Source organism: Betta splendens, chromosome 15 (assembly GCF_900634795.4).
Source record: "Betta splendens chromosome 15, fBetSpl5.4, whole genome shotgun sequence".
Lineage (NCBI taxonomy): Eukaryota > Metazoa > Chordata > Actinopteri > Anabantiformes > Osphronemidae > Betta > Betta splendens.
In genome coordinates this window covers 11090568-11117462 of record NC_040895.2, presented here as the reverse complement: position 1 = coordinate 11117462, position 26895 = coordinate 11090568, and the positions used below count along the sequence as shown (strand labels likewise).

Sequence of the window (26895 nt, the reverse complement as noted above, 5' to 3'; positions counted from 1 at the left end):
CCTGTCTCACCCCTGCATTGTCGTCCCCAGCGGATCAATATGTGCAAGCAACTTAATCGCTCCAATCAACAAAAAGGAGCTTCTATGCTCAATTGGCAGGGAAAAAAGCAACAATTCTCAGTCGCCTGTGACTGAGCGATCAATGGTTCCCATCCAGTTTATAAGATTGAACACGGCTATGTGTGTCGTGAGCTGGTGTTCGTGTCGGCCCAATCAATGGTCTTCATCCTTTTCATTAGGCCCTGAGCATGGTTTTCATTAAAGGGAAACACATTACGCCTTTGGGTATTGGCTCAGCGTGTGCGTGAGTCCGGATCGCATGAAACGGCGGATGAAAAGTGGGGGTAGAGTTTTACGGCTGAGTTCAGACAGTGCAGACAGAGACGACGGCGCATAATAATCCGTTGTGGTAGTGTTTAGGCTAACTGGGCCTGGTCTCACAAGAGAAGAGTACAGAAAAGCAGCTCACGTCCCCACAGCCATAAACACAACACTGGCATTCATTAGGGGAGAGCAGGGCAGCAAGGTTGCCGTTCTCTGATTTGTACGTAATGAGAGCAGCATGTGTGTGTTTTTGTGCGTATGGGAGTTTCAGAGTGCCTCATTAACAAGGCATTAGGCTGGCCTTGATACCCAGCAGCCCGCCCTGCTGTAATAGAAACTGATTTTATAATGAACTTTAAGCACAGACCAAACCTGCTGCACCAAATTACCCAAAACCCAATCCCCCCCCCCAAAAATATTTCTTCACCATTGATCCTCAAAGCAGCCTGAGGTGATCTGGCAAACCAGGAGGAACAGATCGAAAATGTTGTTGAGCGAAATAAGAAACAAAACTGCAGGGTGAGGCGCTAAAGGGCTGGACAGGAGGAATGCATCTGATATGAACCAGAGTTTCACCCGGGTCGTGTAAAAGATGAATCTGAGCGGAGTGGAGTTTATTAGTAGGACGCGAATGGCTGTACCCTCCTAGTTCATGTACTTAAGTACCGTGAGCTTAGTGTTTTGTGGAGGGTCATTTGGCTAAACATGAAAAGTAGGAAATGAAGCACAGCTCTGCAGGAGAAATAGGTCAAGGTCATTGGGGAACATGGGATAGCTGGGTATTTATAAACAGACCCAATGGGGAGAAGAAGACCCAGAAACTTGCTGTGACCTCCTCCAACTCCACGCATGCTTCATGGAAGAGGATGCAGCTCACGCCAGCCTTTCTCAGCGTCCATGAATCAAAGACTTTTACGCATTAAACAGGCGATGGCTGCACAGACGCTGGAGGACTTGAGAAAACTTACATCTCGGTCATGCTGTCGGGCAGGTTGGCTGGGATGGCGGTGAGGCCTTTGCCTCGACAGTCCACGATGTTGTTGCTGCAGGTGCACATGGCGGGACACGAGCCTCCGCCCACGCTGCACGGCTGCAGGCCCAGAGCCTCCTGGTGACCTGGAGGGGAGAAGAGACGACAGCGGTGAGAGGAGGCGGCGCGAGCGGCTCCCGCGGGTGGACGTGGAGGCCGTCGGTGAGAGCAGCGGGGCTCGGGGTCGCAGCCGCAGACGCGTCGACGGGGGATTTCTGCGGTGACACGAGGCGGCTCTTCAACTCAAGCCCTTTGTGAGAAGCAAAAACACACAGCTCCTTGGATGTTTTGACATCCTGAAGAAGAAGTGAAATATCCCTACTGGTGACTTTAATATGGAGCTGTACATGCTTGAGAATCACTGGGCAAGAAACTAGGTTATTCATCAAAGGGTGTCGTATTGAGAGGAAAGACAAGAATAATAGAGTCGCAGCACCAATTGAAGGTCTCCCAATGACATTCATTGATCTCTCTGCAGTCTGCGCTCTCTGGGTCGAACTTATTCCATTCTACACATCCGCCCAACCTCCAAAGCCTCCCCTCCTTTTATTTTTTTATTTTTATGAAATGCTTCAACTTTTTAATTTGCATACAAAGCACACAGCGCGTCGCGCTGCCTCCCAAAACCTGCTCAAATAGCTGTGGTGCTGTCAACGACGCGGTGAAGAGCAGGCGTTTGGTGTGTGTGTGTGTGTGTGTGTGTGTGTGTGTGTGTGTGTGTGTGTGTGTGTGTGTGTGTGTGTGTGTGTGTGTGTGTGTGTGTGTGTGTGTGCGAGCCTAACCCAGATAAAATGAATAAAACAGACTTTTAAATGGCCTCATTTACACAGCATTACTAATCTGAGTTTCAGAACATGAATATTTGATGACCTCCCTATCTATCGCTCAGCGTATGTGGAAAATGTTGGCGAGCGAGTGAAAGGGGGAGAGAATCAGGCAGAGGAAGACAGAGTGAGTGATGGTGAGAGTCACCAACAGAGAAAAGCACAGCACTCCAAATCTTAACTTCCAAAAAAATATTAAATATTGAACAAGTCCGGCCAATTTTAATGAAGTAGAGACGAGGCGAGATGCTCTGACAAATCTGGGAAGCGGGTAAACACGACAAATAGCACAAAGACAGCGAGCTGATGCCTGCGTGGCTGCTCAACCCCCATGTTTGCAGGCCCTGTGATCTGGAATGGCAGAGGTTTGACAGATCTGGGATCAGGTGTAGGGCAGAGAAGAACCCCCTTCTGATCCAACATGGCACATTTGACAGCCCTGGGATCGGGGAGAGGTCGGAGCGCAGCTGGAATGGCCTGTGCCATGACAGCTCCCTGACAGGTATTCTGGAGGTGAGACTGTTTGATGTATTCTGGTCCCTCTCTCGTTCCAATGCTGTTTTCCCCATTATGTCTTCTCTGCACTCTCATCTCATCTTTCTTGTTTCGTTTGCCTTTCAGTCACTCTTGGTACCTTCTGCCTGCCTCCTTGGTTCCAAGCCCCCTCTACCCCCCACATCTACCACGTTGCTGTCATAGAAGCTGAAACTGGCACAGGCACTATTATTTTGATCCCCCGTAAAAGATGAAGAGGAGCAAAGACGGTGGATGTTTCGGGCCATAAAATCACAGTGGAAGCCATTCAGACAAACCACAGTCACTCAGATCCAAACAAGAATCAGTGCATCAGGAGTAATTAGAATGGAAATAAGACAGCAAGGGCGTCTACTGTAGCTCAGAGCTATGTATTTACTGATTCTGTCAAAGGGAGCTGATAAATAGTAGGAGCTGATGTTACTGTTCATTGTTTAAACATAAACAGTATTTCTTTGTGATGAGAAGTTACAAAAGCCTTTTGGTTTCTTTGGAAAGTGAACAGAAATGAGCCGCTGGTACATGCATCACAGTCCTGTAACTTATAATAATAAAGGTAAAACTGTTTGCTTTGAAAACAATATTGTAAAGCTAAATTTTCATCCAAAACTGCTTTCTGTTCTTATTTGTGACTTTTTTTCTAACATTAACTACAGTTTGTAAACCTCCCTCACATTTTAAAGGCTGAAAATAATAAGATGCTGCATTGTTTTTCGATTTTTTTATGTGATTTTTTTTTAAAGCTGACTGATGGCAAACGACTGCCTGGAAAAAAGAAACGGCATTATTTATCTAAGCGAGGCAGTAAACATGTTGCTGTGCTCATTACCGACAGAAACGACTCCTTGCAGGCGAACGCTGCGAGTGATCAGTCAGCGAGTCGAGACGAGCTGCTTTGAGCGCCGCGCTATTTCATTGTAATTTGCAGCAGCTTATAACACGCCGTACCCGGTTCCCAACAACACAGCGCCACCCCGTCCCAAATCCCCCGCAGGTGGCCTGGCCCGGTCGCAGCACAAACTGGACGCAGGCGCAAACGAACAGCGGCGAAACACTGACGGACAAAAAAACAAACAAAAAAAAATCTGCGCGCGTGTTTGTGTGTGTGCCAGCAAGTCGCTCCCTAATGAGTCCTCGCCTGCGAGTTCAAGCTCTGGTCAGTCGTGTTGTCAAGAAGAAATGGGGAGTGTGTTTGCATGAGTGTGTGACTTGGAGGCAGAAAAGCATAGCAAGACTTTATGATCAATATGAATACAATCAAACCCCAACTTCCTGTTTCTGCCTCCTGTGGCCCAAAGTTTCCTCCGCTTCCCTTCTCTATCTGGAATTGCTGCACTCCCACGCTTTGAATCTCCTTCCCTGGGCAATGAATAGTTAATGATCTGTGCTGTCACGCCGTATGGCTGCATAAAAATCACATCCCATGAAGAGAGAGTAGGACACGGCCCACAGACGCACACATGTAGACGCAAACACCCCTCGCAGCTGGCGTCGAGAGCGAGGGAGCCTCGCGGGGAGCGGAGGCTCCCGCGCTCTCTTTTCATTGTCCCGATATGATTATTCGGGCGCACGGCACGCATACGCAAACACCCCCAGCGAGAGAGGAGCCGCGGGTTCAAAGCCGCAATAATCGCCACGTGGAGGTGAGAGGTCACGAATAATGAGGGCTGAGAAGAGGGCGACCGCTATCGGTGGGAGACGTCTCGGCTCTGTCTTTGTGCGTCAGACGCATCGGGCATTTTGGATCCTGAAACGCTAGAGATGCATGAAATAACTGGAGGAGAGCCGTGGGGTTGCCCCGGGGCCACGGAGCTGCCAGGTGAACGCACTGACACAAAGAGCCAAGCAGCTTCTAGTAAAAAAACAGCCTCATCAATGAGCAAAGTGCAGTGTTCAACAAAAGGATGTGCGTCTTACCTGAGCAGCTGAATTCGTGTTTCTGTACTTCTGCCACATTGAGGCCCCGGAGCTCCGGGGGGCTGGTGCACTGGGTGAAGAGGCCGATGGTGGGCCTCTGCCTGAGCCACTGGGCCAACCAGGCCAGGTGACAGTCACAGTTCAGATTGTTGGAGTGCAGGCGGCTGTGGGACGGGTTCGACAGCGACGCATTAGTGGACCTTCTCGGGTTTGCGTAATTAGCATGAAGAAGTGGCTGCTGGTTCCTAGAACCCGTCCGGCGCATGTGGCGAAACACACTAAATGATACGCTACATAGATGATTGTAAGAGGCACAGGCTAAAAGGGAAGGACGCTAAAGTGGACTATTCTAGACCCGGTATTCCTGGAATGCTGTGCCTGTCCAGAATAACTCTTCCTGTGGTGGCGGTGGACCTCGGGAACATGTATGCTAACTCGCAAACCCATGCACGCGGACATGCGCGGGGAGGGGGGGGGGGGGGGGGCTGTATAATATCACCCCACTGGGACAGAGGAAACCCCAATCGCTACCACAAGAACGGCGGAGTCTGGGCTCTGGGAGGTTAGACAGGCATAATTGTTTTAATTTGTTGGTAATTTCAGAGTTAGTAATCACAAGTAAGTACAATGCACAATAGGCTTGCAGGGCTATTTGCATCTATCTGGGCCAGTTGTTGTTGTGTGTGCTTTAGATGGAGGGGATAATGGCCCCCTCTGTGGTGCTCTGTGGTTATGGCTGCCTCCCAACACAGGCTGGAATCACAGATCCTACAGGATCTACTTCCAAGCAGATTATAGAGGGCTTCTGCCTTCCCTCCGCCGCGCCTGCACGCGCACGGCTCATTTTAAAGGATACCTGCAGAGAGCGCAAGGACGTCGCCACGCAATAATTGCTACTCACAAGGTCCGTAGCTTGGGCATGTGGTTGAAGCTGGAGACCGAGATGCTGCTGATGTTGTTGTTGTTCAACGTTCTGTCAAAGGAAAAGAGCAAACGGTTACAAACGCAGTTCCATGCATACTTCAGGAAGACTCCGTCTTTTCAAACCCGTCCCCGCTTCCCTTTGTGGCACCCCCCCCCCCCCCCCAGGAATATGAAGGCTCAGTGAGTGCAGACGGGAAGCCCTCACACCTCCCACGCACACAGACAGTAATAGATGCGAGAGTGCCCCGGCTTGTTTTTAGGAGCGGGAAGGACGCACACACTTGCATACATTTCCCTTGACCCATGAGCATCAGCTGCTGCAAGAGAATCGGGTCATTTCAATCAGCCTAATAAGCCTTTACCATATTTCAACCTGTCAGGCTCCTTCCTAACACAACCTGTCCCTTTAAACCTACTCCCCCATTATGACAACCCCATCACTACATCTGCGATCCATCTACTCCATGAAAGAAGCCTTTAATGTTTTTTTTTTTGTTTGCACTTTCCACGCCCGAACCCCCCACAAACACACATGCACAACAGTCTTTCACTATGCAAACAACACAGCTGTCAAAATGCCATTGTCCCGCAGCCGGCACCGTTAAGTCTACATTGTTTCAGGTGGAGAGCTCAAACAGAGGCCTGCGGCTGCGATTTTTGACAAGGGATGATTAATTGAACGTTAAAAACCGGTCACTGATGCCCTCGGAGTGGAATTTGTGAGTCGGGATGGTTGGTGCTTTCTTGTCAGACGGCCTGCCCAGGGCTGGTCGGGGTGTGGATGGGGGTGGAGGAGGGGTGGAGGGTGGTAATGTGATGTAGGGGACCGCTGCTGTCAACTGTGTGGAACAATGAGTTAATGGAGCTCGGTATTGGGATGCAGACCCCCTCAGGAGCCTCACGGGGGGGATTTCTGCATAGAAACCAAGGCCAAACTAATTAAAGGCTTGTGTTATGTGCCCATATTAGTTATAGTTAATAGCATGACTGAATTAAACGGGGCGCTTTAATGGAATGACGCAGGGTGGGGCCTGATAAATAACATCACAAACAACATCACTTGAGATACTTACAGCACTTCCAAACCTCTCAACGCGCGGAAGGCTCCGTCCTCGATGCAGCTGATGTGGTTTTTATCCAGCTGCCTGCGGGACACACGGGAGAGACGGAGGCTTGGTTACAGCAGGCACGCGCACAAACCTTGAGCCTCCCCGTGGGCTAGTTGTAATCACTGATACAGTAAGTAGAACACAGGCGGACTCTGGTAAATCAATAGTGCTTTAGTCATTTCAGCTCGTCTCAGGCGACGAGCAGGAGAGGCTTCACGGGCTGTTTGCATCGATGCGTCTTATGAATATGCGCGAATGTGCCGACACGATCGTAAATATGCAAATCGTATCCGTGTGTGTGCGTGCTAGGTAGACACTTAGTCAGAGTGTATAGTGCACAGGGGTTACTCCTACTGAGGTCATTAACACAGACAAAAAATGCTAATACGCTGAGTGAGTCAGTTTTTGTGAGAAAAACTCAAAGCATCATCACTGATTTGACTAAATTATGAACAATCAGCACTTTTAAAGCAGAAACCAGCCTGTTAGTCCGTTAAGTTAGGTAGTCTGGATAGTTATTTCAAAGTAATCTGTATTAATAATTAATAAGATTTAAGTATTTAACCAATAATTTACAGTTTCTTTGAAGGTTTAACATCATTGTCCTCAATGATTATTATATCCTCATGATTTGATGCCTGCTGCTGATGAAGGTGAGACACTCACAGGTTTTTGATGTCTGTGGCTCCTCTGAACGCTTTTCTGGGGATGGACTGTATGAAGTTCTCGCTCAGATCTCTGTGGACACACGGAGCAGGCGTTAGTTTCACACAGCTTATTGTAGGATGTGCATTCTTTAGAAATAGACAGACATTTGCCCTCCAGTGTTCAGAATTCCTCGTCTATTCAGTGTCAGTCCCTCTTTATCAGCGCTCGGAACAAAAAGCCAGGAACCTTTGTTTTCTCCCTTCAACTCCCTGAGGTGTGGTTCTGCGTGTGGAGCTCTGGTCACGGCTTTACAGTAGCTGTATTATTCATTGTCATCGGTGCCGTGACCACGTCTTACACAACTAGGCACAGCTGTAATTAGCCGTCTTTTGTCTGGCATGTAAACGGTGATCTAACCTCACTCAGAGCAGCGCTGCTGCTGCAGAGAGGCTGCTGCCAACGTACTGTATGGTGCCCATAGAGAGGCTGCAGCACAACAGCACAATCTTTGCAGCTGCACAACACAACCGCTCCTCATGCAAGTTTGATGACTGCGTCTTATTTCGTGTCCGCGCCATCCCACGGTGAGCGGTGACGTGACGAGGGGTTCCTGCGACATCAGTCTCAATGTCCCCAGTGGTTCAACCTTTGCAGACGTTTCCACGGAATCAACACGGCACAGACATTATTTTAATGGCGTACGATGGAAACTAAACACATCACAGAGCTTGTGTTGCGCAATCCGACTAATGACTGGGTGGCTGCGCAGCACAAATTAAACCGGCGCTCAGCGCAGGCCACTGCAAACGCACCGCAATTAAAAAAGGGAATCTGTGTGTTTGTTTGTATTGTTGTTCTATATTAAATCCAAGGCAACTGTTGAATGTTTACCAAAATACCTCTTGCTTAAACATGCACATTTTAATATTGCATGAGCACACAATGCGTGTGCAGCGACTGGCCCCACTGAGGTCCAGCTCCAGTATCTGCGGTAACGCTCTGGGTCCTGATCACACAACACAAGGAGACATTGGACTGTTTGGGAATGTCTGTACAGTAAAACAATCGCCTCAGAAAGTCTAAATTAAATTTATATGGTACAAAACTGCAATGTAAATGAATGAGATGCTGCATTGAACGCATCATTGGATAATGTTCAAAGACAACATAAATATTCCATCTGTTTGTACAATCAAATTTTACCATGCGAGCTTCTTTATTCCCTTTGCACAACATCTGCTCTCACCATGATGTTCAGGCAACGCAGTTAGCAGGCATTTGAGGCAATTGCACAACAAGGACCTATCTATTCTGTCAGACAGACATATTTCGCAGGCTCATATCCCCGACATCAAACCGACTTGATGCCTCCTCGCCGTAGCGCCGCATGTCTGCCAGAACAGTTGTTCTCCCTCCAGCTCCTTTGTTGTGCGCCTTGAAACACACACACACACACACACACACACACACACACACACACACACACACACACACACACACACACACACACACACACACACACACACACACACACACACACACACACAGCCCGAGTTCAGAGCTTGAAGCTGAGTCAGTCTGGCTCCTCTTATCGCGGCGGCACCGTGTGAGTGGAATGCTTTTGGTCCTTCGCTCTGTGATGACTAATTAGTCCTCTCACCTTCCCCTCACCTTCCTGTAAGCAACACACCAACACATACGCAGCCACGCTCTTAATGACCCCCCCCCCGGACATGTGGAAGCGGCGCTTTATGTCTCCTCTGTGCGCGCCTCGATGTGTGTGTTCGCTGCTGGATGACGATAAGAAACGATAACAGACTGACTGTTGAAAAGCCAGGGGCTGCAGCAGGTGAGAGCGCTGGAAGCGGGCGCGAGCAGCTGGAATGCAGGATGCGGCAAAGAGGCTCTGACAATATGAATACAATGTTACGTGTGCAAGTAGTAAAAAGTGAAAGCTCCAGGGTAGAATCCGCACTCTAAAACCCCCATAATCCTGTTACCATGCTGTAACGCGATTGGATGGAGTGATCTATACGCTCCCACTTATAGTGCCGTTTGATTGGATTAGACGCCGAGGTCGTGGGAGGTCATTTTATAACTGTAGGTCTGTTCTGGGACAATGCTCGCCCAGAAAAAAAAAAAAAAAAAGAACCATGACAACCCCAAACGATGCTATTTATCACGCCAGAAAGTCTGCCTCTCTCCCGTTTCCTTACGGTGCTGTTCTCCCTCTGCCTCTTTCTTTTACTCCTCTGTCACGTCTAACGGAATAATCTCAGCGGTCACGGTTTGGAGTCTGCAGTCTTCTGTGTCCTCCGAGGATTTATCGACGTGTTCAATTCCTACGGGAGCCAGAGCTAAATTAAATTTAGCAATACTACATTTCTGCATTTACACATTCTCAAAACGGCAAACAGGACATTTCTGTGGGAGACCATGCTGTACTTTACATAGTCTGTGGTTACCCCTCACTGGTATTTTCTAAGCTCTGGCCCGACTGTGTTGACTCTGACATATTTGACATTTCTGATTAGTTTGGGGGCAGATTTTCAGGGAAGCACTCATCCCTTCAAAAACAGGCATAATTATGTGAGAACAGTCACCGCAGGGGGGGGGGTGCACCGGCCACCGTGGCCTCTATCGGCTAACTAACACACGACAGTAAATCTATTGTTACAGCCCTTCTGCAAATACTACCACAGAGCATCACTTAAGAAGCTGCCCAAATATACTCAAGACGGCCAAACTGGCATGAATCATCCTTCACCATTGGGCCAGCACACACTATGCACTGTCAGAATCTCCTCCAGGTAACTGGCTCGTACAGAACCGCAGGAGCAGAGAGGGGAGAGTGACGCGTCAGAAGCGGACGCATAGATCATGACCTCCAGACTCTGCTCCAGTTGCGCAGGTCTGATCGGCGTAAACGGTTCAACGGCGGCCGTCGCCGCTCCGCCCGCACCCTGCACGCATTCCCATTCGCTACGAGGACTGCCCGGAGGCACGGCCGCGGCCTCAGGCCCTCGGGCATCTTACGAACCTCGGTAATGGAGTCAGAACGGAGCTTTGTTCGTCTTATTTCCTGCACACAGCGTGCCTGCCAGTCGGCCAGCCCTTTTCATCACAGGTGTGCGAAGGGGCTGCCTGCCTGAGCGAGAGGGAGTGTTGCCCAGACCTGGTGTGGATTTACCTTAATGCACTGCACACTTCAAAGTGGGCAGCGAGTTCATTAACATAGCCTGGCTCTCTTTAGGCGATGCTGCTCACAGTTCATTCCCATTGTGGCCCTAATGATGAGGTAGCACACATGTTTCCAGGTGTGTCCTCGCCATGTGAACTGCAGCCTCCTACGCGCTGCGGTCAGGGGATGGATCGCCTATAAGGCCTCAAACCAGTAGATTGTTTAGTCATGCAAAGTGTTCTGACAATAAACGTAACTACTGATACGCATGTTTACAAGAATCCCTGCGGAGCCTATATTTGGGATAATTAGCGGCGTTATCAGACATAGCTCAAGGCGCCTGGTCTGGAGATTAGCTGCACATTAAAAGTAATGTCTGGTTCCTGTCTGATTCACATCATTAACCTCTGATCTCTATCGCGGTACACGGCACTAATACTGTACTCGGCTCCAACTCTCATCGCAGTCGCTCAAATACTTTACGATGGCTGCACAACCACAGTAATAGGATGTTTATTCCGCCAAACAAAAAAAAAATAAAAAGCTGTGTGAAGACACTAAAGTACAATTTTGAGCCTGTGATAATGAGATTTTCTTTCATCTTTTTTTATGACGGCTAAATAGTTTTTGGGATGTGACAACAGCTCAGCCACATCAGGATGGACAGCCCCTTTCTGGTTAAAGCCCCCAGGACCTCAGGCTTCACATGTGGGAGTTTGTGGTTGAGTGCTTATTTCTAATGCACAAATGAAAACATGCACATGGACATATGTGCACACATGCCTCTGTGTGAACACAAACAATCGCCTCTTTCATAGTTTAAAAGTTTCATAACCTCTGCTTCCACAGTTGCTTGACAACAGCGGTGGACACGGGGGATCATAAATCAGACGGACTAATCTGATACTCCAGTGTTCTGGTTTCTAGGGTTTCACTGCCGTTTAAAGATTTATGCGGACGTGTACTTTGTTCGCTGACCTCCAGCCGACTGTCACTGCTTCCTTTGTGCTTCTTGCTGCAGAGATTTTTTGATTTGACTAAATCCTCACTGATTTTAGAGGTTTTAGGTGAAAATACACACGTACAAAAATCTACATGTGAATGTTTACATTCCAGTTGACCCTGAAAGAGAGGCGGCTGCTCTGTGCTTGCAAACGTGCACATCTAATCGAGAGTGTTTGTTTTCTTGATGCTATTACTTGATAAGATAATGTTTATCCTTGCCTTATTTTATTCTACCATTGAAAGACGGAGAAGGAGAGAGAGAGAATGTGCCTGATTACTTACTCATTAAGGGAGTTAATGAGGTGTGTGAGGGCTGTTAAAAGAATGACGCTGTGCTGCCGCTAACTGCTAACTACTTTCTTCCTCTCCATACAGTGAAACCCCACAAATAGACACATGTATAATCAGCCACACGCTCAAACTGTGTCAGAAACCAGTGACTGAGCCTGGAAATGTACCGACATGATACAACTTGCAAATAAAGCAGCTTTTAAATGAAGGGACCAGACCAAACACGCACACGTCCAGGCTTATAATGACGCTTTTAACACCGTTTCAAAGTGAAATGTTTAAATGTCATTTTTAATGGCAACACTCAGGAATCTGGTAACCTGAAACACATGTCTTACATTTGATGTGACCCATCACAAGTGCCCTAGACCTTTGTCGGGGGTTGACAGAAGCCTGTAGGAGCCCAGGGAGGAAGCAGTGAGTCGATGACGGCTTATAGGGCCAGTGTATAAATGAAGCTGTGCAGCTGATCCAGCAAAGCAAGAAGCGGCTCAGGTTTGTTATGAGAAAAGATTGAAAAAGCACAGATAGGATGTAGATGGGAAGCCTTGATTAAGGCCGCGTCCCAGCTATTAAAAGGTCCTGAGCATGTGAAGAAAAACAACAAAAAGAAATAAACCATGCTGCTTTTTGTGCAGACAATAAACCCACAATGTCAGGCAGACGAAAAACCGCAGAAGGTGTTAAAAGTGGGGACTAACATGAAGAGAGTGAGGTGAGCAGGAGTATGGATCCAGGCTGCAGGGCATTTGGCCGCTCGCCAAAACACAGACGTGTGTGTGTATTTGTGTGGCCCTCAAAGAGTGACTGAGTGTTTCTGTACCGGCGCTCATCCGCTCCCTCCACACCTTCACGTCTTCACCGTCGGCCTCGCTAAAATAAACGCTGAACGTGCCTCCCAGCCACGTCTGCCCTCGCTGCCGTGTACAGCAACCGGTCCAATCCGGACACTATCATCATCACAATTACCATTATCAACTGGAGGCCAAAACACAGTCTCAAAAATAAAATCCTTGATTCATGTTCACAGCAATTATCATGCGCTCGCTCGCACGCATGCACACGCATGCACACACACACACACACACACACACACGCATGCACACACACACACACACACACACACACACACACACACACACACACACACACACACACACACACACACACACACACACACACACACACTAGGCTGAGGCGTGCCGAGCGTGTAAGGTGTTTGTCTCGGCCCTTTGTGGTGCAGATGAGAGACGGGAGGAGGGAGTTGGATGTAGCTCAGTGGGAGGAGGACATGATAAGAGGGGAAGGGAAAAGCTGCTCCTCTTTAAAAGAGAGGAATAAGCAGGCTGCTTTAGGAAAACTCACACAAAACCCCAGGAGAAAGTCTCTTTCCCCCGGTGTCTGCCTTCTAGGACTAAATATAGTTTCTACAAAGAATCCTAATGAAAAACAAACACTGCACTAATTCAAAATGCAGCACAATTCAACAGCATCTGTTTGCCTTTGTACATTTGTGTCTTTTGTCAACACCAGTGCATCGAAAGTAGTACAAACGGCGAGGGAGTGCCAGCAGAGATGCACGTCACCTCACTATGGGCCGTTCTTCCTCTGCAGAGTCACTTCACTTTCAAGAAACAAGTCATTAAGCAGCTTGGTCTCTTGTCCATCGGACCCCACAGCCGTCACAGCACAGAACGCGCTCGTACAATCACCCCTGCACGTCGCGCACATGCTGAAAGGGAGCATCTGGGGAGCGCTCCTGATTTATGTTGATGCTGAAAAATACAGCCAGCGCCTCCCGCTCCCATAAAACGCACACATCCTCAAACTGACGCCGTTCGATCGGTCCTGAAGGGGATTTCATGGATGGACTCTGCTCTAATCATCTACAGCTCACGGAAACCAGTGAGAAGCACGCAGCGCTCCCAGACTGGAACGCTCAACGACCGCCGGGAGAAAACGCCGTGTCAGTGGAACTTATCAAGTCCACATGAGCGCTGACTGACATGCACGGGGAACCAGGACGGAGCTCATTTAACCGTTGCCCGCATCTCCTCTTTCACTGTAAATGATTCATGATGTGTATTTGTAGGCTCAGAAATCCCATATGTGCACACGTTTGGCCGCGTGCGCTCCCGCCACCGCTGAAGATAAATGAAAGAGTTAAATCGGTGAAGAAAGAAGAGAGAAAATCCATCCTTTCGTCCAGCTCTTGATTTCCCCTAATTTCCCCTATCATTATGGCTACTTGTGTTTCTGAGCAGGTCCGAGCCGTTCATTGGCTGGCACTGACTGGCATCGATCATCAGAGGCGCTTCGAGCATCTATCGCTCGACTCTGAGGAGTGCGATAGCCCCACCTTGCACCGTCTAATCATCAAGCCCCCTGACTGGACCATAGACAGAAATCATCTCCATTCTGGAAGTCTTCTGACAGGATTGGGCTAGTGTTGTATGGAGTAGAGACAGTGTGTAACACTGTGTGGTCCCACTCCACCAGCTGAAGCTGCCCCTTTGTTAGCGGCAGCCCACCTAAAATGGGGAAAACTGATCCTGAAGATCGGATGACAGCTCTTCCTGGACGTGCTGGTCTGAGGTCAGCCTTACTGAAAGGCAGCGACGACAGCTCCAGCACACCTAACCACAGGCGACTGATACCAGATCAGAGGCCTGTCACCCAAACGCACACAATCAGGAGCTATTTCAGTCAACGCGTAAACCGAATACACTTCAAGACACTTAATCGACTGCGCGCACTCTGCGAAGGTGCGGAGTTGAATCAAGGAGTAGAGGGAGAAGACGAGGAGAACAAGGCTTCATGAATGCTGGCCAGAACCGACCCCTGCATACATCATTTCACAGTTTCATCGCCTTTCCCCCGCTCAGAAACAAACACACAACCTCATTACTTCAGGTTCTGACAGTCGTCAGCACACATGGAAAGCATCAGGAGAGAGGAGGAAAGGACGAAGCCAGAGGGAAGGTTAGCAGAGCAGCTACTTTTATATTGTGCCTGTTCTCGGTTCAAATCCCTCTGAAAGCTCAACTTAAAAACAGCCTGAAGGTATCTGCTTAGATATACACAGTCAAGGACATCTAGTTTAACACCTTGCAAGACTTTTAACTAGTTTAGCTCTGGCTTGCTCACCTAATGTTGACACGTGGTGCGTATGCATCGACCTGACGGTACCACCTACGCGCCTCAGTGCAGTGAGGGGGATAATTAATCGCCTCACACGAGACAGAACAATTAGGCCAGGGTTCCTGGGTCCTCCCCCGCTCACTCCGCGTGATACATGGGGCAGGTGCATTGTGGGTGACGTCATGCTGGACATGTATCGCCTTATCTTTGCCAGGACATGCTCACATATACACACACTCACACACGTTATCTTAACGCAGCAAGACGGCGGCGTAATCAGCGGCGCGTCAGGCCTCTTGTCGCCGTATCTCTGCGCCCAAGTGCATTCACGATGTTCAAAGCGCCCACGACGGGTGGCTAGCGGGAGACAAGAGCGGAACCCGGAGTGTGCTTCACACCGGAGGGTTGCTCCAGTGTGGGATTTAATTTATGGCCTGGCGTCGGATTTCACCTGTTGCTATAGCACCAAGGCAGGAACGCGAGGGTTACATCAATTATTCTGGCATCTAGAAGAAAACTAAGAAGCCTTTGCCAGAATGAGTGGACGAATCACAGCTGTTAGAGACACAGCACAACCTCTCCAGCTGCCATAGGCCATAGTGTAGGCTGGATGCGGTCACTACTGTAGACTATAAAGCTCTATGCTATGAATATTACACAAAGGATCGTCTAGAAGGAACAGGGCTCCACTGGCTTACGATCTTCAGATATTTGACTGAAATATATGTTTTTATTAAATTATTCCTGCATGATTCTAATAAAAAGCAGTTGTAGAGTTGAGCAATAAACATGTCTACTAGTGCTCTTCATTAGCTCCCAGTCATTCTGGCCCAGTACTTTTCTGATCGAGTGTCAGTCGGGCAACAATTCAAAACTCAGCTCAAGTCAAGTTTGTGAGTGTTCACAATCCTAATGTCATAGTGGGTTCTCAGTCCAAACCGGGGGTGCAAGGCCAGAAACTGCAAAAGGTGCTGGTTGCTAGGAGACAAAAGGTACCCAGCTGGAATTCTGAGCGTAGTGTGTGAGTGTGTGTTTTTGTATTTATATTCGTGTGTGTGTGTGTGATCTGTTTGCCAGAGAAAAAGCTGAGGCTGGCAGAGGAAGGAAAAGGACAATGGAGTCGGTCCCAGCTGTGCTGCAATGGGTGGGAGTCGTCCTGAGAAAACGGGCTTAACAATGGACATCAGCGCCTGCTCTGGATGTTTACTCTGTCTTCCACACTGCTTTGGAATATCCTCATCCTCCCACACTCACAGCCCACATGCCATGTAGGCATGAGAATGAGTGAAGCAAACCCTACTACCAAACAATGACAGAGCTGCTGGATATGTTCCATCCGCTACTAGTGAGCAACAAAATGCTTATTTCTTGTGGTAACCTCAGTTTTTACTGGAACTATTATTGTGGTTTCTAGTGAATCAGACTCCAGAGAAATTTGTGGATCGTGACAATGTTTTAAAAGATGCTGCTGTGTAATATCTCTATATTTTTGTAGAAATGGTCTTCATTTTTTATTCATCTGGCCTGTAATATTACCCACTTCCATCCCTTTGCCATTTTTTGTGTGTCACATAAGGCCCTCAAGGTGTTTTCATTAATGGGTGACCCACCTGGAGCAGCAGATGTGAACTGCAATGCTCCAGAGATAAAGATGAGGCCTGGGAAATCTGAATGTTCAGGGTTAATGAACCCATGCAGAGGTGCAGCCGTAGGCATGGATTATTAGCATGAGGTCCCAACACGCAAACGGACCAGCACCAACGCAGCTAAACCTTTGTCTAACAGTACACCCAGTTAAATCAATACAATAGCTTCTAGCTGCAGTTCAGCATAACCATTACAAGTCATCCTAGTAAGTGTGTAAAGACAAATATATCCCTGCAGGAAGGAAATGGACTTTCCCTTTTCTGACAGGCAGTCACACACAATGGAGGATAAAACACATCCATCACCATCTTCAAGCATTAGCATAACGACTGATTACTCCCCAGAGCTGCAAGTTGTTTGGAGTAATGAATGTACAGTACAGTTAGCAAACATTAACCAGCCAGATGAGGCCAATACCCAGCGATAAATGACTTAAACAATGACAGCTGTGATGGATACGTGGGAGCACAGTGGCTTTTTGTTCCATATGTGTCAACACTGAGGTCCATTCGTTCAAGTTGAACTACAGTAATAGTGTTATTGAAGGAACCGCCGGATGGTTTTATGCAGACGGCACGCAGGTTTGTTGGTGCCTCTGCGTGAGCGGCGGTCCCCGCGGGGGCGACGGGGGGCCACGAACCAGCCTGGCACCCACCGGAGCAGCCGCAGCCAGAGCAGGGGGCATGAAATTAAAAGTCACCGCCCAAGACAGAAGCAGGGAAATGTCAGAGGGAAGTGGCAGCGGAGGGGCAGAAGAAGAGGGGGGGGGGTTAGAGAATAATAAAGATGCAGAGGAGGACGGAAACAATAGACAAGCAAATGGGATACAAAGGAAATTTGCGGCAGCAGAGGGGAAATGTGCTGTGCATTAATGAAGCCTGCTGAGCTTCATCTGTCTGCGTCAAAGAAAATAAGCAGATTCTGACACTACTATCAAAAACCCACAAGAAAGTTCTGCTGACCCGAAGAACTCCAACCATATATTATCATATGCGCCGACTTATTGCCAGACATACATTTGGTTTTTGTTTCTGGTGATGGCAATAGATCATCCCACATGTCTAGACTTAATAAACACCCAAGCTGCGCACAGATGTGGCATTTACACATACATACTCTCCGTGATGCATATATACGTAGACTCCAGCACGTTGAACTCTGACCTGGAGGAGGAACACAAGACCCCTGGAGGCTATGATAGATATGCTAGACGCAGGGAGCGCGTGCACGTGTGATGCTAAGCACACACTTGCGAGCTTACCTGGCATTTCTACATCCTGTAGCCGAACTGTGCTATTTATTTTTCTTCGGTGCATTTTACTGCTCCGTGCAAATCGTCCCCCACTTACCCAGAACACTGGCGCAGAGAAGGTGTTTATTGAGAAAATAAAGCGCAGACGCACGGCTGGGAACGGCCGAGCGGATGTCCTCTTCCTGAGGTTTCTATCTCACCCTAACCATGACCTTTCGCCCCGGCTTTGTGAGTCAGGCTGGGAGGGCCCTGAGCATGACCGATCCATTAGACTCCCCTGACAAGGATGAGGATGACATCTGAACCCTCAGAGGCTGAGAGAGAGGAGCATGACGGGAGGACGAAAAGTAAAAAAAAACGAATAAACGGCCTGTGAGAGCGAGGAGAGAAATACTAATGTTTGAGCCATCATTTTTAAGAATATGGCTCATTCCCAGGGCAGCTTTGTAAAATATACTGTAGCTGAGATTGCAGTGAATTTATTTGCAGGAAAAGATGCAAATGAGCGAAGGTGTCCAGTCTGTAAATGAATTATTAAAAGAAGATTCTGGGGATAAAGTGAGGCAATAATTTATCAAATGTAATTGCATTTCTGTGTCCACACATATCATTTGAAGAATTGTAATTTAACAGCACATCCCTCCATGTTTTAATAGCGATATAAAAGCCTGATAAAAGGATGCATCCTGTCATAAGACGTCAGCAAGAAGTTCAGCATAATGTCACCAGGGAGCAGAGATGTTTTGCTCGAGCTACATTCAGACGTTTGGGGTGAGATAAAGAATGAAGGAGTGGTCATGTAGTGTGTGTGTGTGTGTGTGTGTGTGTGTGTGTGGGGGGGGGGGGGGGGGGGGGGGGGGGGGGAGGATGGGACTTTATGGATGACTGAGTGAGAGTGACAACCCTTGCTGGAATGCCTTTGTCTGCATAGGCTAATATTTGCTTTTGGGTTTTGCTTCTTCCCCCTTTTCTTGTTGTCTGTTGACAGAAAGGAATGAGAAGGCGGACAGCCAACAGGTTACCTAGTAGCGAGGCCGTGCGAGTGTTTGTGCAGCCAGCGGCGGCCGGAGACAGACACCATCAACTTTACAAATCGAGATGCGCTCCCCGAAGGTCGCCAGCACGCTGCCATCAGCTCAGCTCGGACACAGAAAGGGCGAAACTACCGGCGAGACCGTGATGGAGATGTAGAAGCTGCTCACACATGCTGCCTAGACCCCCCCCCCCCCTTCCCCTCTCCTGGGGTGCCAGGGGTTGCAGCAGCCTGGGTGTCTGCCTGCGGGCTGGTCTCACAGCAGGCCAGTCACAGCGGCGGCACTTTGATGTCTTTGTGGTGAGACTCTGTGCCTCACGTCCACGCTCATTAACTCTGTCAATGACAGATCAATGTGCAGGAGGCATCCCCGCCTCAGCACCGCAGACCATTCACCACCCTGGGTCTGCGTCAGGATTGGTCCTCCCAGCGCAAGAGGAGACTAAGCAATTACTCGCTCACACTAGCACAAACTTAACAAGAGCCACCCCCTCTCGTGTGCACAGAGGATATTGCTCTACTTAACTCCGGCATCCCGACTTCCTGCGGCTTAGTGTTCACAGGCGGCAGTAACATCTCTTTACATCCTGCAGTTCCCTGTTTAATGATTAGGAGCTAATCTTTTTGCATCCTAACGTCAGCCAGACGCGCTAGAGCCGTGAGAGCCATTCAGGCGCGACTCTCACGGAGAGACCTGCATTGTTGAGATCGCAGCACCTTGAAACAGCGTCTCACACATTTCCTCTGCTTTGTGCATCACAGCCCATTCAGGTTTGTTTAGCTTTTCTTTTGGAGATGCACAATCATACACAAACAAGTCGTCACATGACAGCGTACATGTGTGTGTGCAATATACATGCACACAAACAAACAACGGCTGAGGGCTCATCCCAAGTCTAAATATTTAAAAAGACTCTTCCTCCCCCTGTAATTAAAACCACTGCAGCATCCAAATCTGCACTTGTGACCGGCAGCACATTTCTACCTGCACCTCATTCTCTTCTTCACGGCTGCCTTGAAATGACACGTACGCCGGTGAAGCGTCTCTGCACCGACTGGCCTCTCAGTCACGGCTCACCTGCAAAGGCATCCGTTCACTTAGCGCTGGGAGAAAGTTGGAGTTCAGGCTTTGTCTGGCAGGTAGGCAGCCGTGTCTCCCGGGGAGAAGGCTGCCTTTCCTGAGAGGAGTAATGATATGTTGGGACAGCCCGCAGAGCAAACACAGGAACCGTTACTCAGCGCCACACACTGTTTGGCCACAACGCTCCGAGCTCGCGTCGTGCCCGGGCCTGCGGGGACGCCGGGGCTAAATCTCCTCTCGCTCCACCACTTCCTCTTGTGTTCGAATGTGCCCAAATCCCGCCTTTATCGCCGTGTTTGCTCTGCTGAGCTCACTAATGCTCTCCAGCCTCTCTCACAAGCTAGGTGTTTATATGCATGTGTGTGTGTTTGCTTTGGCCGGCACCGTAATGGTTCCCATCCCTTCGCTATCAACGGGGATGAAATGGGAACACACACTGAGAGGCTCAAAGGACAGACGTGCTACAGTATAGAACTCGGCTCCAGTGAGAATGACTGGTGTGGGCGCGTGTGCGTGTGTGTGTGTAGTGTCGTAAACAAGCACCGCTCATGAAGTGGAGATGGTCTACGGAGAGCTGCTCTCATTTCAAACATCATTTATTTATTAGGCCCCTGTGAGGGACACACACACATCCACACAGAGTGACAGAAATCCGCCCGTTTACTCCACCATGCACCAGTGATCAACCTCATTCCCTCCCACCCCCCACCCCCCCTCGATCCTACCCTTCCTTGAAATCGAAGTGTTTTGTCACCCGATACTGCGTTTCGTGCAATATTCATCTGAAGACGGAAGTTCATCTCATACCCAATGAATTTTCATAATCTACACGCAGCAGTGATTGGTAATGAAGGGCTACGCACGCACGCACGCGAGCGAGCGAGCGTACGCGCCGACAACCCCATTATCCGGGCTTCGGGCGAGGCTTTTTGTTTTGTACCATTGGAATCTGACAGTGATTTATGGAGAAGGGGAGTCACACTACACCGCCATACACACAGCCACACAAAGCAAGGTTACCGGCCCAAGCATGGGCGCCAGCGCTCCATCAACAAAGCCCCGCTGACGGCAGTGCACGCCGCGGTCGGGGGTCAACGCCACACGGATGCAGCCCACTAAATGAATGCATCGGCCTTCAATAAGTTGCTTTGATAAAGTCAATGAATCTTTCCGCCGCGCGCTCGACGGGTCCTTAACGGCGCCTCCGGAAACGGGCTGCGCCACTTTCCCAGTGTCACGCTGAGTCCACGTTTACGTGCCAGCTCCGAGGGCCATTTTCTGACGCGCTACCACTCAGGCGCTGCCTTTCCTCATCGCCATCACTTGCAGCTCAGGTGAAGACGCCGCATTCGCTCATTACGGGCTTTGAGAACACGAGGCAACAATTTTCGATGGTGATCTGCGAGCATTTTCCCCCACACAGCTGCTTCTGGAACACACACGTGCAAACGCTGCGCTGATACAGTTACAGAGCAAATCCGTGCTGGATGCTGCTCATTTGTCGCTACTCGTGTTCTTGCCGGGACAAAACAGACGGGCTGTGATACAGAGTTTGACTCTGACTTGTCAGTAGGCCCAGAAGAAGAGGAAGGAAGAGCTGTGGCAAGTAGGACAGACAGATTTGAAGCAGACGGAAAAGTTTGCCTCCCCGACTTGCGTTACAAAGTTGGATAAAAGGACACAAAAGTCGGAGTGATGACTCACAGACACACATAACGCTGCCGCTGAGTCATCGTTAATGAAGCTTAATTTGGGCTAAAACACTCTACGGGCTCAGGGATGCACCGCAGAACCTAACGCTAACTCTAAAGTTACAACCACGTTATAGACAATGCCGCAGCGGAACATCAGGGGATAAAGGCAAAGCGAGGGAGGAAAGTGGGGGGTGAAGCAGAATGGGCCTCATTTGAATAAGAGTTCCTACTCCAAAAATGTTCCTGTGCGTTTTGCTCATTTCACTACTCATACGCTCCTGATGAGAGCTTCCACTTTGGTAACAATAGTGTAGTTTGTGTGTGTGTGTGTGTGTGTGTGTGTGTGTGTGTGTGTGTGTGTGTGTGTGTGTGTGTGTGTGTGTGTGTGTGTGTGTGTGTGTGTGTGGCGGTGGGGGTTTGTGAAAGCCACTCCAGGGCTCTCCAAGGCTGGCCGGCCGCGGCCAGCTTGACGACTGTGGATCGGAATTCACGAGGCCGGTTGACAAAGAGGGTCTCCCCCGGTGTGTGTTTTACAGAAGGAGAGAAACAGTCTAAATGGAAAGAAAGGCCGAGAGCGAGGGTGAGAGATGGAAGCCAGAGCAGGTGTGAGTGAGACTGGGAGTTGAGTATTCAGCGCTGAGCAGTAGTTGCTGTTCCTGCTTGTTTCTCTGATTTTCCCTTTCGGAGCGATAAGGTAAGACCGATCGTGTTACACATTAATTAGGTTTCCTGGGATCGCTCCGCTGCCCCTCCCCCCTCCCTTGACTGACAGTTCGGCTGCCTCCTGGCCTGCCTGTCTCAGTGCAAGGGAGTGGGTGGCTGAATGGGCTAATAAATGATGAAGGAGGGGCTGGTCACACCCCACCCTATTGTACTGGTGCTGTCACGCCTGACCCTTAACCAAACACACACACACACGCAGCCACACACACACTTCGACAGCCAACATTGTGTGCATGCAGTCCTTGTACATATGCACAACACACACACACACCTTCACATCACCTCTGTCAGCCCTGACCCCTTCCCAAATACCCAGGCCCCCCTGTATCCAAGGTGACCAAATGAGGCCCTAGCTATCGCCTAGCAACCGGGGAACAATGAGCTCCAAGGAGACGGAATGGCTTGAGCAAAGGGCAGGCTATTCTCTGGAGATGGAGGGAGGGATAGAGGGATGGAAGGCGAGGTGGTGAGAGGAGGGGATGAAGGGTGATGGGAAAAGTGTTAGGACACATCTTTAACCGTGTCACAAAGAGGGTGCCTGCCTGGGAAACAAGGCTGGGCTTCTTTAACCCCGCTGGACGTCTCCGCTCAACTTACAACTCGCTACGCTCAGCTCACTTTCACAACTACGGGAAAAAAAACAACTATAAAACTATGTGAATTCTACCTTTTATCCACCAGAGTCACCTCTCTTCATCCGCAAAAGTGAGAGGGGAGGTCGTTTAAGCCATGAAACCTCAGGAAAAGACAACTATTATGTAATTCTGGTTCTCCACAACAGAGACTGCACATTTCCTACTATCATCCGAGGACACGGTTACCTGGTGTAATTGTTGACACCAACATCCCAAGCTGTGATTGTGCTCGTGTTCTGAAGCAGACGTCTATCGGCTTCTCCATCTCTCTGCCCCTGGAGGAGCGAGCGCGTTAACACAGATGTATCACCATCTTTCTGCTTTCTATATCCAGAAACACAGGTAGGAAGGTGAATGCGGTGAGATTGCCGAGGGGCCAAACGCAGCACAACGACACTCTGCCAATTCAGTCTCCATAGAAACTATTAAGATGCTATAAAAAGACAAAAATAAGCCCACCCAGATACCTCACGCTCGTGCTGTAATGACTTCACCGAGGTATTTATTACATATCTATCTTTGATTAAGCACGTGCTATTATCTCCTGCCAAGGTTTCTGACTGTCTGCACCTCTGTTCCCAGAACTCCCCGAAACACTCGCAACACTGCAATCCCAAATTAAAGCAGGTTTACCAATTAACCTAAAAGAGACAGTACAGCAGATGTGGGGAGGAGAAGCAAATAAAGCGAGCAAAATAAGTGTGGAGGAAACATGGAGGACTGTTAGACACCAGTTTGTTCGCTTGTTCATGTGAAAACTCTTTGTTTCCCATGAATGACCTCTGTTTTACAGTTGCTTTATGAAGTGGAACCTGGGCACGACCACTCTACTTCCAGTGTCTGCGACACACACACACACACACTTTTGTCACTCACATTGTGACTGGATATATTCTCCAGACAAAAAACACACGCAATCAAACATGAAGTAGCGCTTACTTCTGAGTCGCAGCCTAAAAATAGCGGCCTCGCAGAGAGGCGGCCGTCGTAGAGAGCCTGAATCCCTGTCTGTGGGTCTGATGAAGGTGTCAGGGGGAGGGCGAAATAATGGTGTGTGGCTAGGCGTTACGGATTAATACACACACACACACACCCACGCATATTGGTTTTGGAGGATTTAACACGGGTGGGCCAGGAGGATTTAGGGAGTGGCAGCGCTGCCTCTGGGCCAAGTTAAATCACAGCAGACTTTGTTTAATCATCCCTCTGTCACTGCTTTGTCTCGGGACTTATTCAGATGGCAAATTTATGAAGTGTTGACACACTCGGGGAACAAGCAGAGAGTTGTGATAGTAAATGGAAGAACTTGTGTGTCTGCCATTGATTTCTTGCCTGTAGCGTTGTCCTGCATAAAGAATCTGACCTTCAGTGGCCTGTAAATATCGTAGACAGTCTCTGGGAAAATGTATTGGACTGAGGAATGCTATACCTTTCACAGTCTGCATTTATTGTATGTGTATCTCTGTCTGGGGCACCCTTGACCTTATGGGAAACCTCTGCATGTTTAGATGAGGCCTGGGCCAGGGCTGACAGACTATTCTTCTATTCTATGAACCACTCTAGTGCTGACAATGTCCTCTCCAACAACGCGTCTTCCATCCATCAGCTTCATCTCCACATAAAAGGGCCTGCAAACTCATTACCACAGCCAGGAGCTCATCTGCACCCGGCCCTTTATAAGCCAGGGAGGATGGAGAAATCCAGGAAGGGGTAAAGAGAAGCGCATGGAGGGACTTCCATCCCGGCAGCCAGGTGTTAAAAGATCCAGATAAGATGCAGGAAGGTGGAAAAGAAGTGTGGGGAAAGGGAAGCGATAAGGAAGGCAGGACAGACGGCGGGAGGGGGAAGGGGGGAGGGGGATCATGGCCGACGGAGGAAGGGGGCTTTGTGCTCCTATCTCTGTGCGATGTTTCATCCTCTGCAGGGCCCCGGTGTCACTAAGGCCTCCTCCAGCAGAGTCCGGCTTTGAAGTGATAATGGGGCTTTTGGCTAATGCTTCCTTGCAGGTGCCGCTGGCTCCCTCACTGCTGCCCAGACAGCCAAATGAGAAGAGATGTGAGTCTGTACAGCCAGTTCACAGATGAGGCCAATCTTCCTTTCTTAATGCTCCCTTTCAATTACTAAATTAACTAAACAATAAATCTAAAAGTCTAATATGATACATGATATGATACGTATATATACACACACTGACTGCTCTGGCTGCAGGAATCTCTCCAACGAGGCACAACAGGTAAACACACACTAGCTGTGGCTGCGTCTCAGATTCTACGCTCGCCTCTAGAAGCTTTGTTTGGGTGGAGTAGGTGTGCGCGTCTTTGTGTATAAAGAGAGAGGACGGGAATCGATTCCATCCCCCAGCGATCTCCAACAAAGCAAAGCAAGGAGAGACACCACCTGCACAGAGCAACATGCGGTTTCTCACCAAAAACAATCTCTCCACAGCGGGCACTCACACGCATGCTCTGTGGTGCCGATACACGGCCTCACGCTGCGACAGTGGGACTGTTCCAGTCGAACCCGGAAACTGATGGGCTTTGGTGACTTGTTGCTGTGCTCACCAGCTCAGCGGGGCTCAATATCTCTTTACTGGAATGTGGGCAGTCCACTCACCTAAGCACACAACCGCCTTTTGTTTACTGTGGAAGTGGGACGGCTGCACAGCGCGGAGGCGCACGATAAGAGAGTCCTCGCTGCGTTCGAGGCTTAAAGATGAGTTTATTTACCAGGTGAGGTGCTTGTTTGAAATGTTTCTAGAGTCACTCTGAATGTAATTAACAACCACAGGACTCATTATGGTGAATAATGAGCTGTGGGTTAATGGGTTGACTTAAGTGTTTACATAACTTGGAGTCTCAGCTGTTTGTGTGAAACTTAATGTGCAGAGTGCCACAAAGTAAAAAGGAAAAGCAGATGACCCTTGACCTTTAGCTGCATTAACCTTTGATTTGTTTTATTTACTTTACAGTAAGTAATACTAGGACATAGTAGTACTATTCTAAGAATTTTTCACTTCCTTGGTTCCTTCTTTGGGCTCAGAATTAAGTCTCTTTACTGTAGCTTGAAATTAAAGGCCACACACATGATGGCATAATCTGTCTGCCTGCTATAACATAAAATGTCACTTTCGCGTTTTAACAGCAGTGGTTAATGTTGTCATTACAGGTGCATAAATATTAAGGTTGTCTTGATTTTGTTAAAACCTCCGTGACATAAAATATGTGGGAGAGTACAATACACGCGTGGTTCAGACCTGCCAATTATCTGCTCTGCTGGAGTTGTATGAAGGAGGTGAGATGCTCCAGGGCACCTCAGCAGTCGCACAGAAAAGATCCCTCATTTGACTCCTGAGATTCTCTAAACTGAGATATAAGCCAATAAATCTTTCTCCAAACAAACCACATCATCAGTATCAAGCTCATTAACACAGACCGTCTGTGTTACACGGTCAAAGTTATGGAGGCGGCCCTGCAGCCTGTGGAGTCTGTAAAACAAAAAGCCCAGAGGTGTAATAAGCACAAAGCCCCAAGGATCGACCTCCTCGCCACAGACAGAGAGGAGACAGTTCACACACACACACACACACAAACGCACAGGAACATAGCCAGAGGGAAGAGGAAGGAGTTCAACCAATGGCTCTTCTTTCAGAGGATAAAGGGATGCAGCTGAAGCCCATAATTACGGGCACACAAACACAACAGAAAATCCACCAATCTTTTTCCATCCATTACCCCACACTTCTCCCAAGCTTATGGATCAGCTCTCGTTCAGGAAATACGAGACTACGCTAGATCCATTCCATCAACCATCTCCATCCTTATGGGTCTTCTGCTCGTTCAGGAGCCGTAGACAGCTCAAGTCTGAGCCCCACAGAGCTTATGCTGCCCCAGCAGCGAGTTAGC

General features: G+C 48.9%; 1 protein-coding gene and 1 long non-coding RNA gene across 8 annotated transcripts in view; one reads left to right on the top strand and one right to left on the bottom strand.

Annotated features, from left to right (window-relative positions):
- Positions 1 to 3429, top strand: part of LOC114842056 (uncharacterized) — a 7096-nt gene extending 3667 nt beyond the window's left edge. For all 3 annotated transcript variants that reach the window (XR_003783248.3, XR_008692507.1, XR_003783247.3), the window contains 2 exons: positions 1 to 2691; positions 2800 to 3429. The exon at positions 1 to 2691 is cut by the window's left edge and continues 1363 nt beyond it. This is a non-coding gene — a long non-coding RNA (uncharacterized LOC114842056). The remainder of the gene's footprint in view (positions 2692 to 2799) is intronic.
- Positions 1 to 26895, bottom strand: part of LOC114842054 (slit homolog 1 protein-like) — a 66597-nt gene that overhangs the window by 21759 nt on the left and 17943 nt on the right. For all 5 annotated transcript variants that reach the window (XM_029127529.3, XM_029127527.3, XM_029127528.3 and 2 more), the window contains exons 5-9: positions 7329 to 7400; positions 6627 to 6698; positions 5531 to 5602; positions 4630 to 4793; positions 1293 to 1440 (exon numbers count right to left, since the gene is read on the bottom strand). In XM_029127529.3, the coding sequence (XP_028983362.1) occupies positions 1293 to 1440; positions 4630 to 4793; positions 5531 to 5602; positions 6627 to 6698; positions 7329 to 7400 (528 nt within the window). The remainder of the gene's footprint in view (positions 1 to 1292; positions 1441 to 4629; positions 4794 to 5530; positions 5603 to 6626; positions 6699 to 7328; positions 7401 to 26895) is intronic.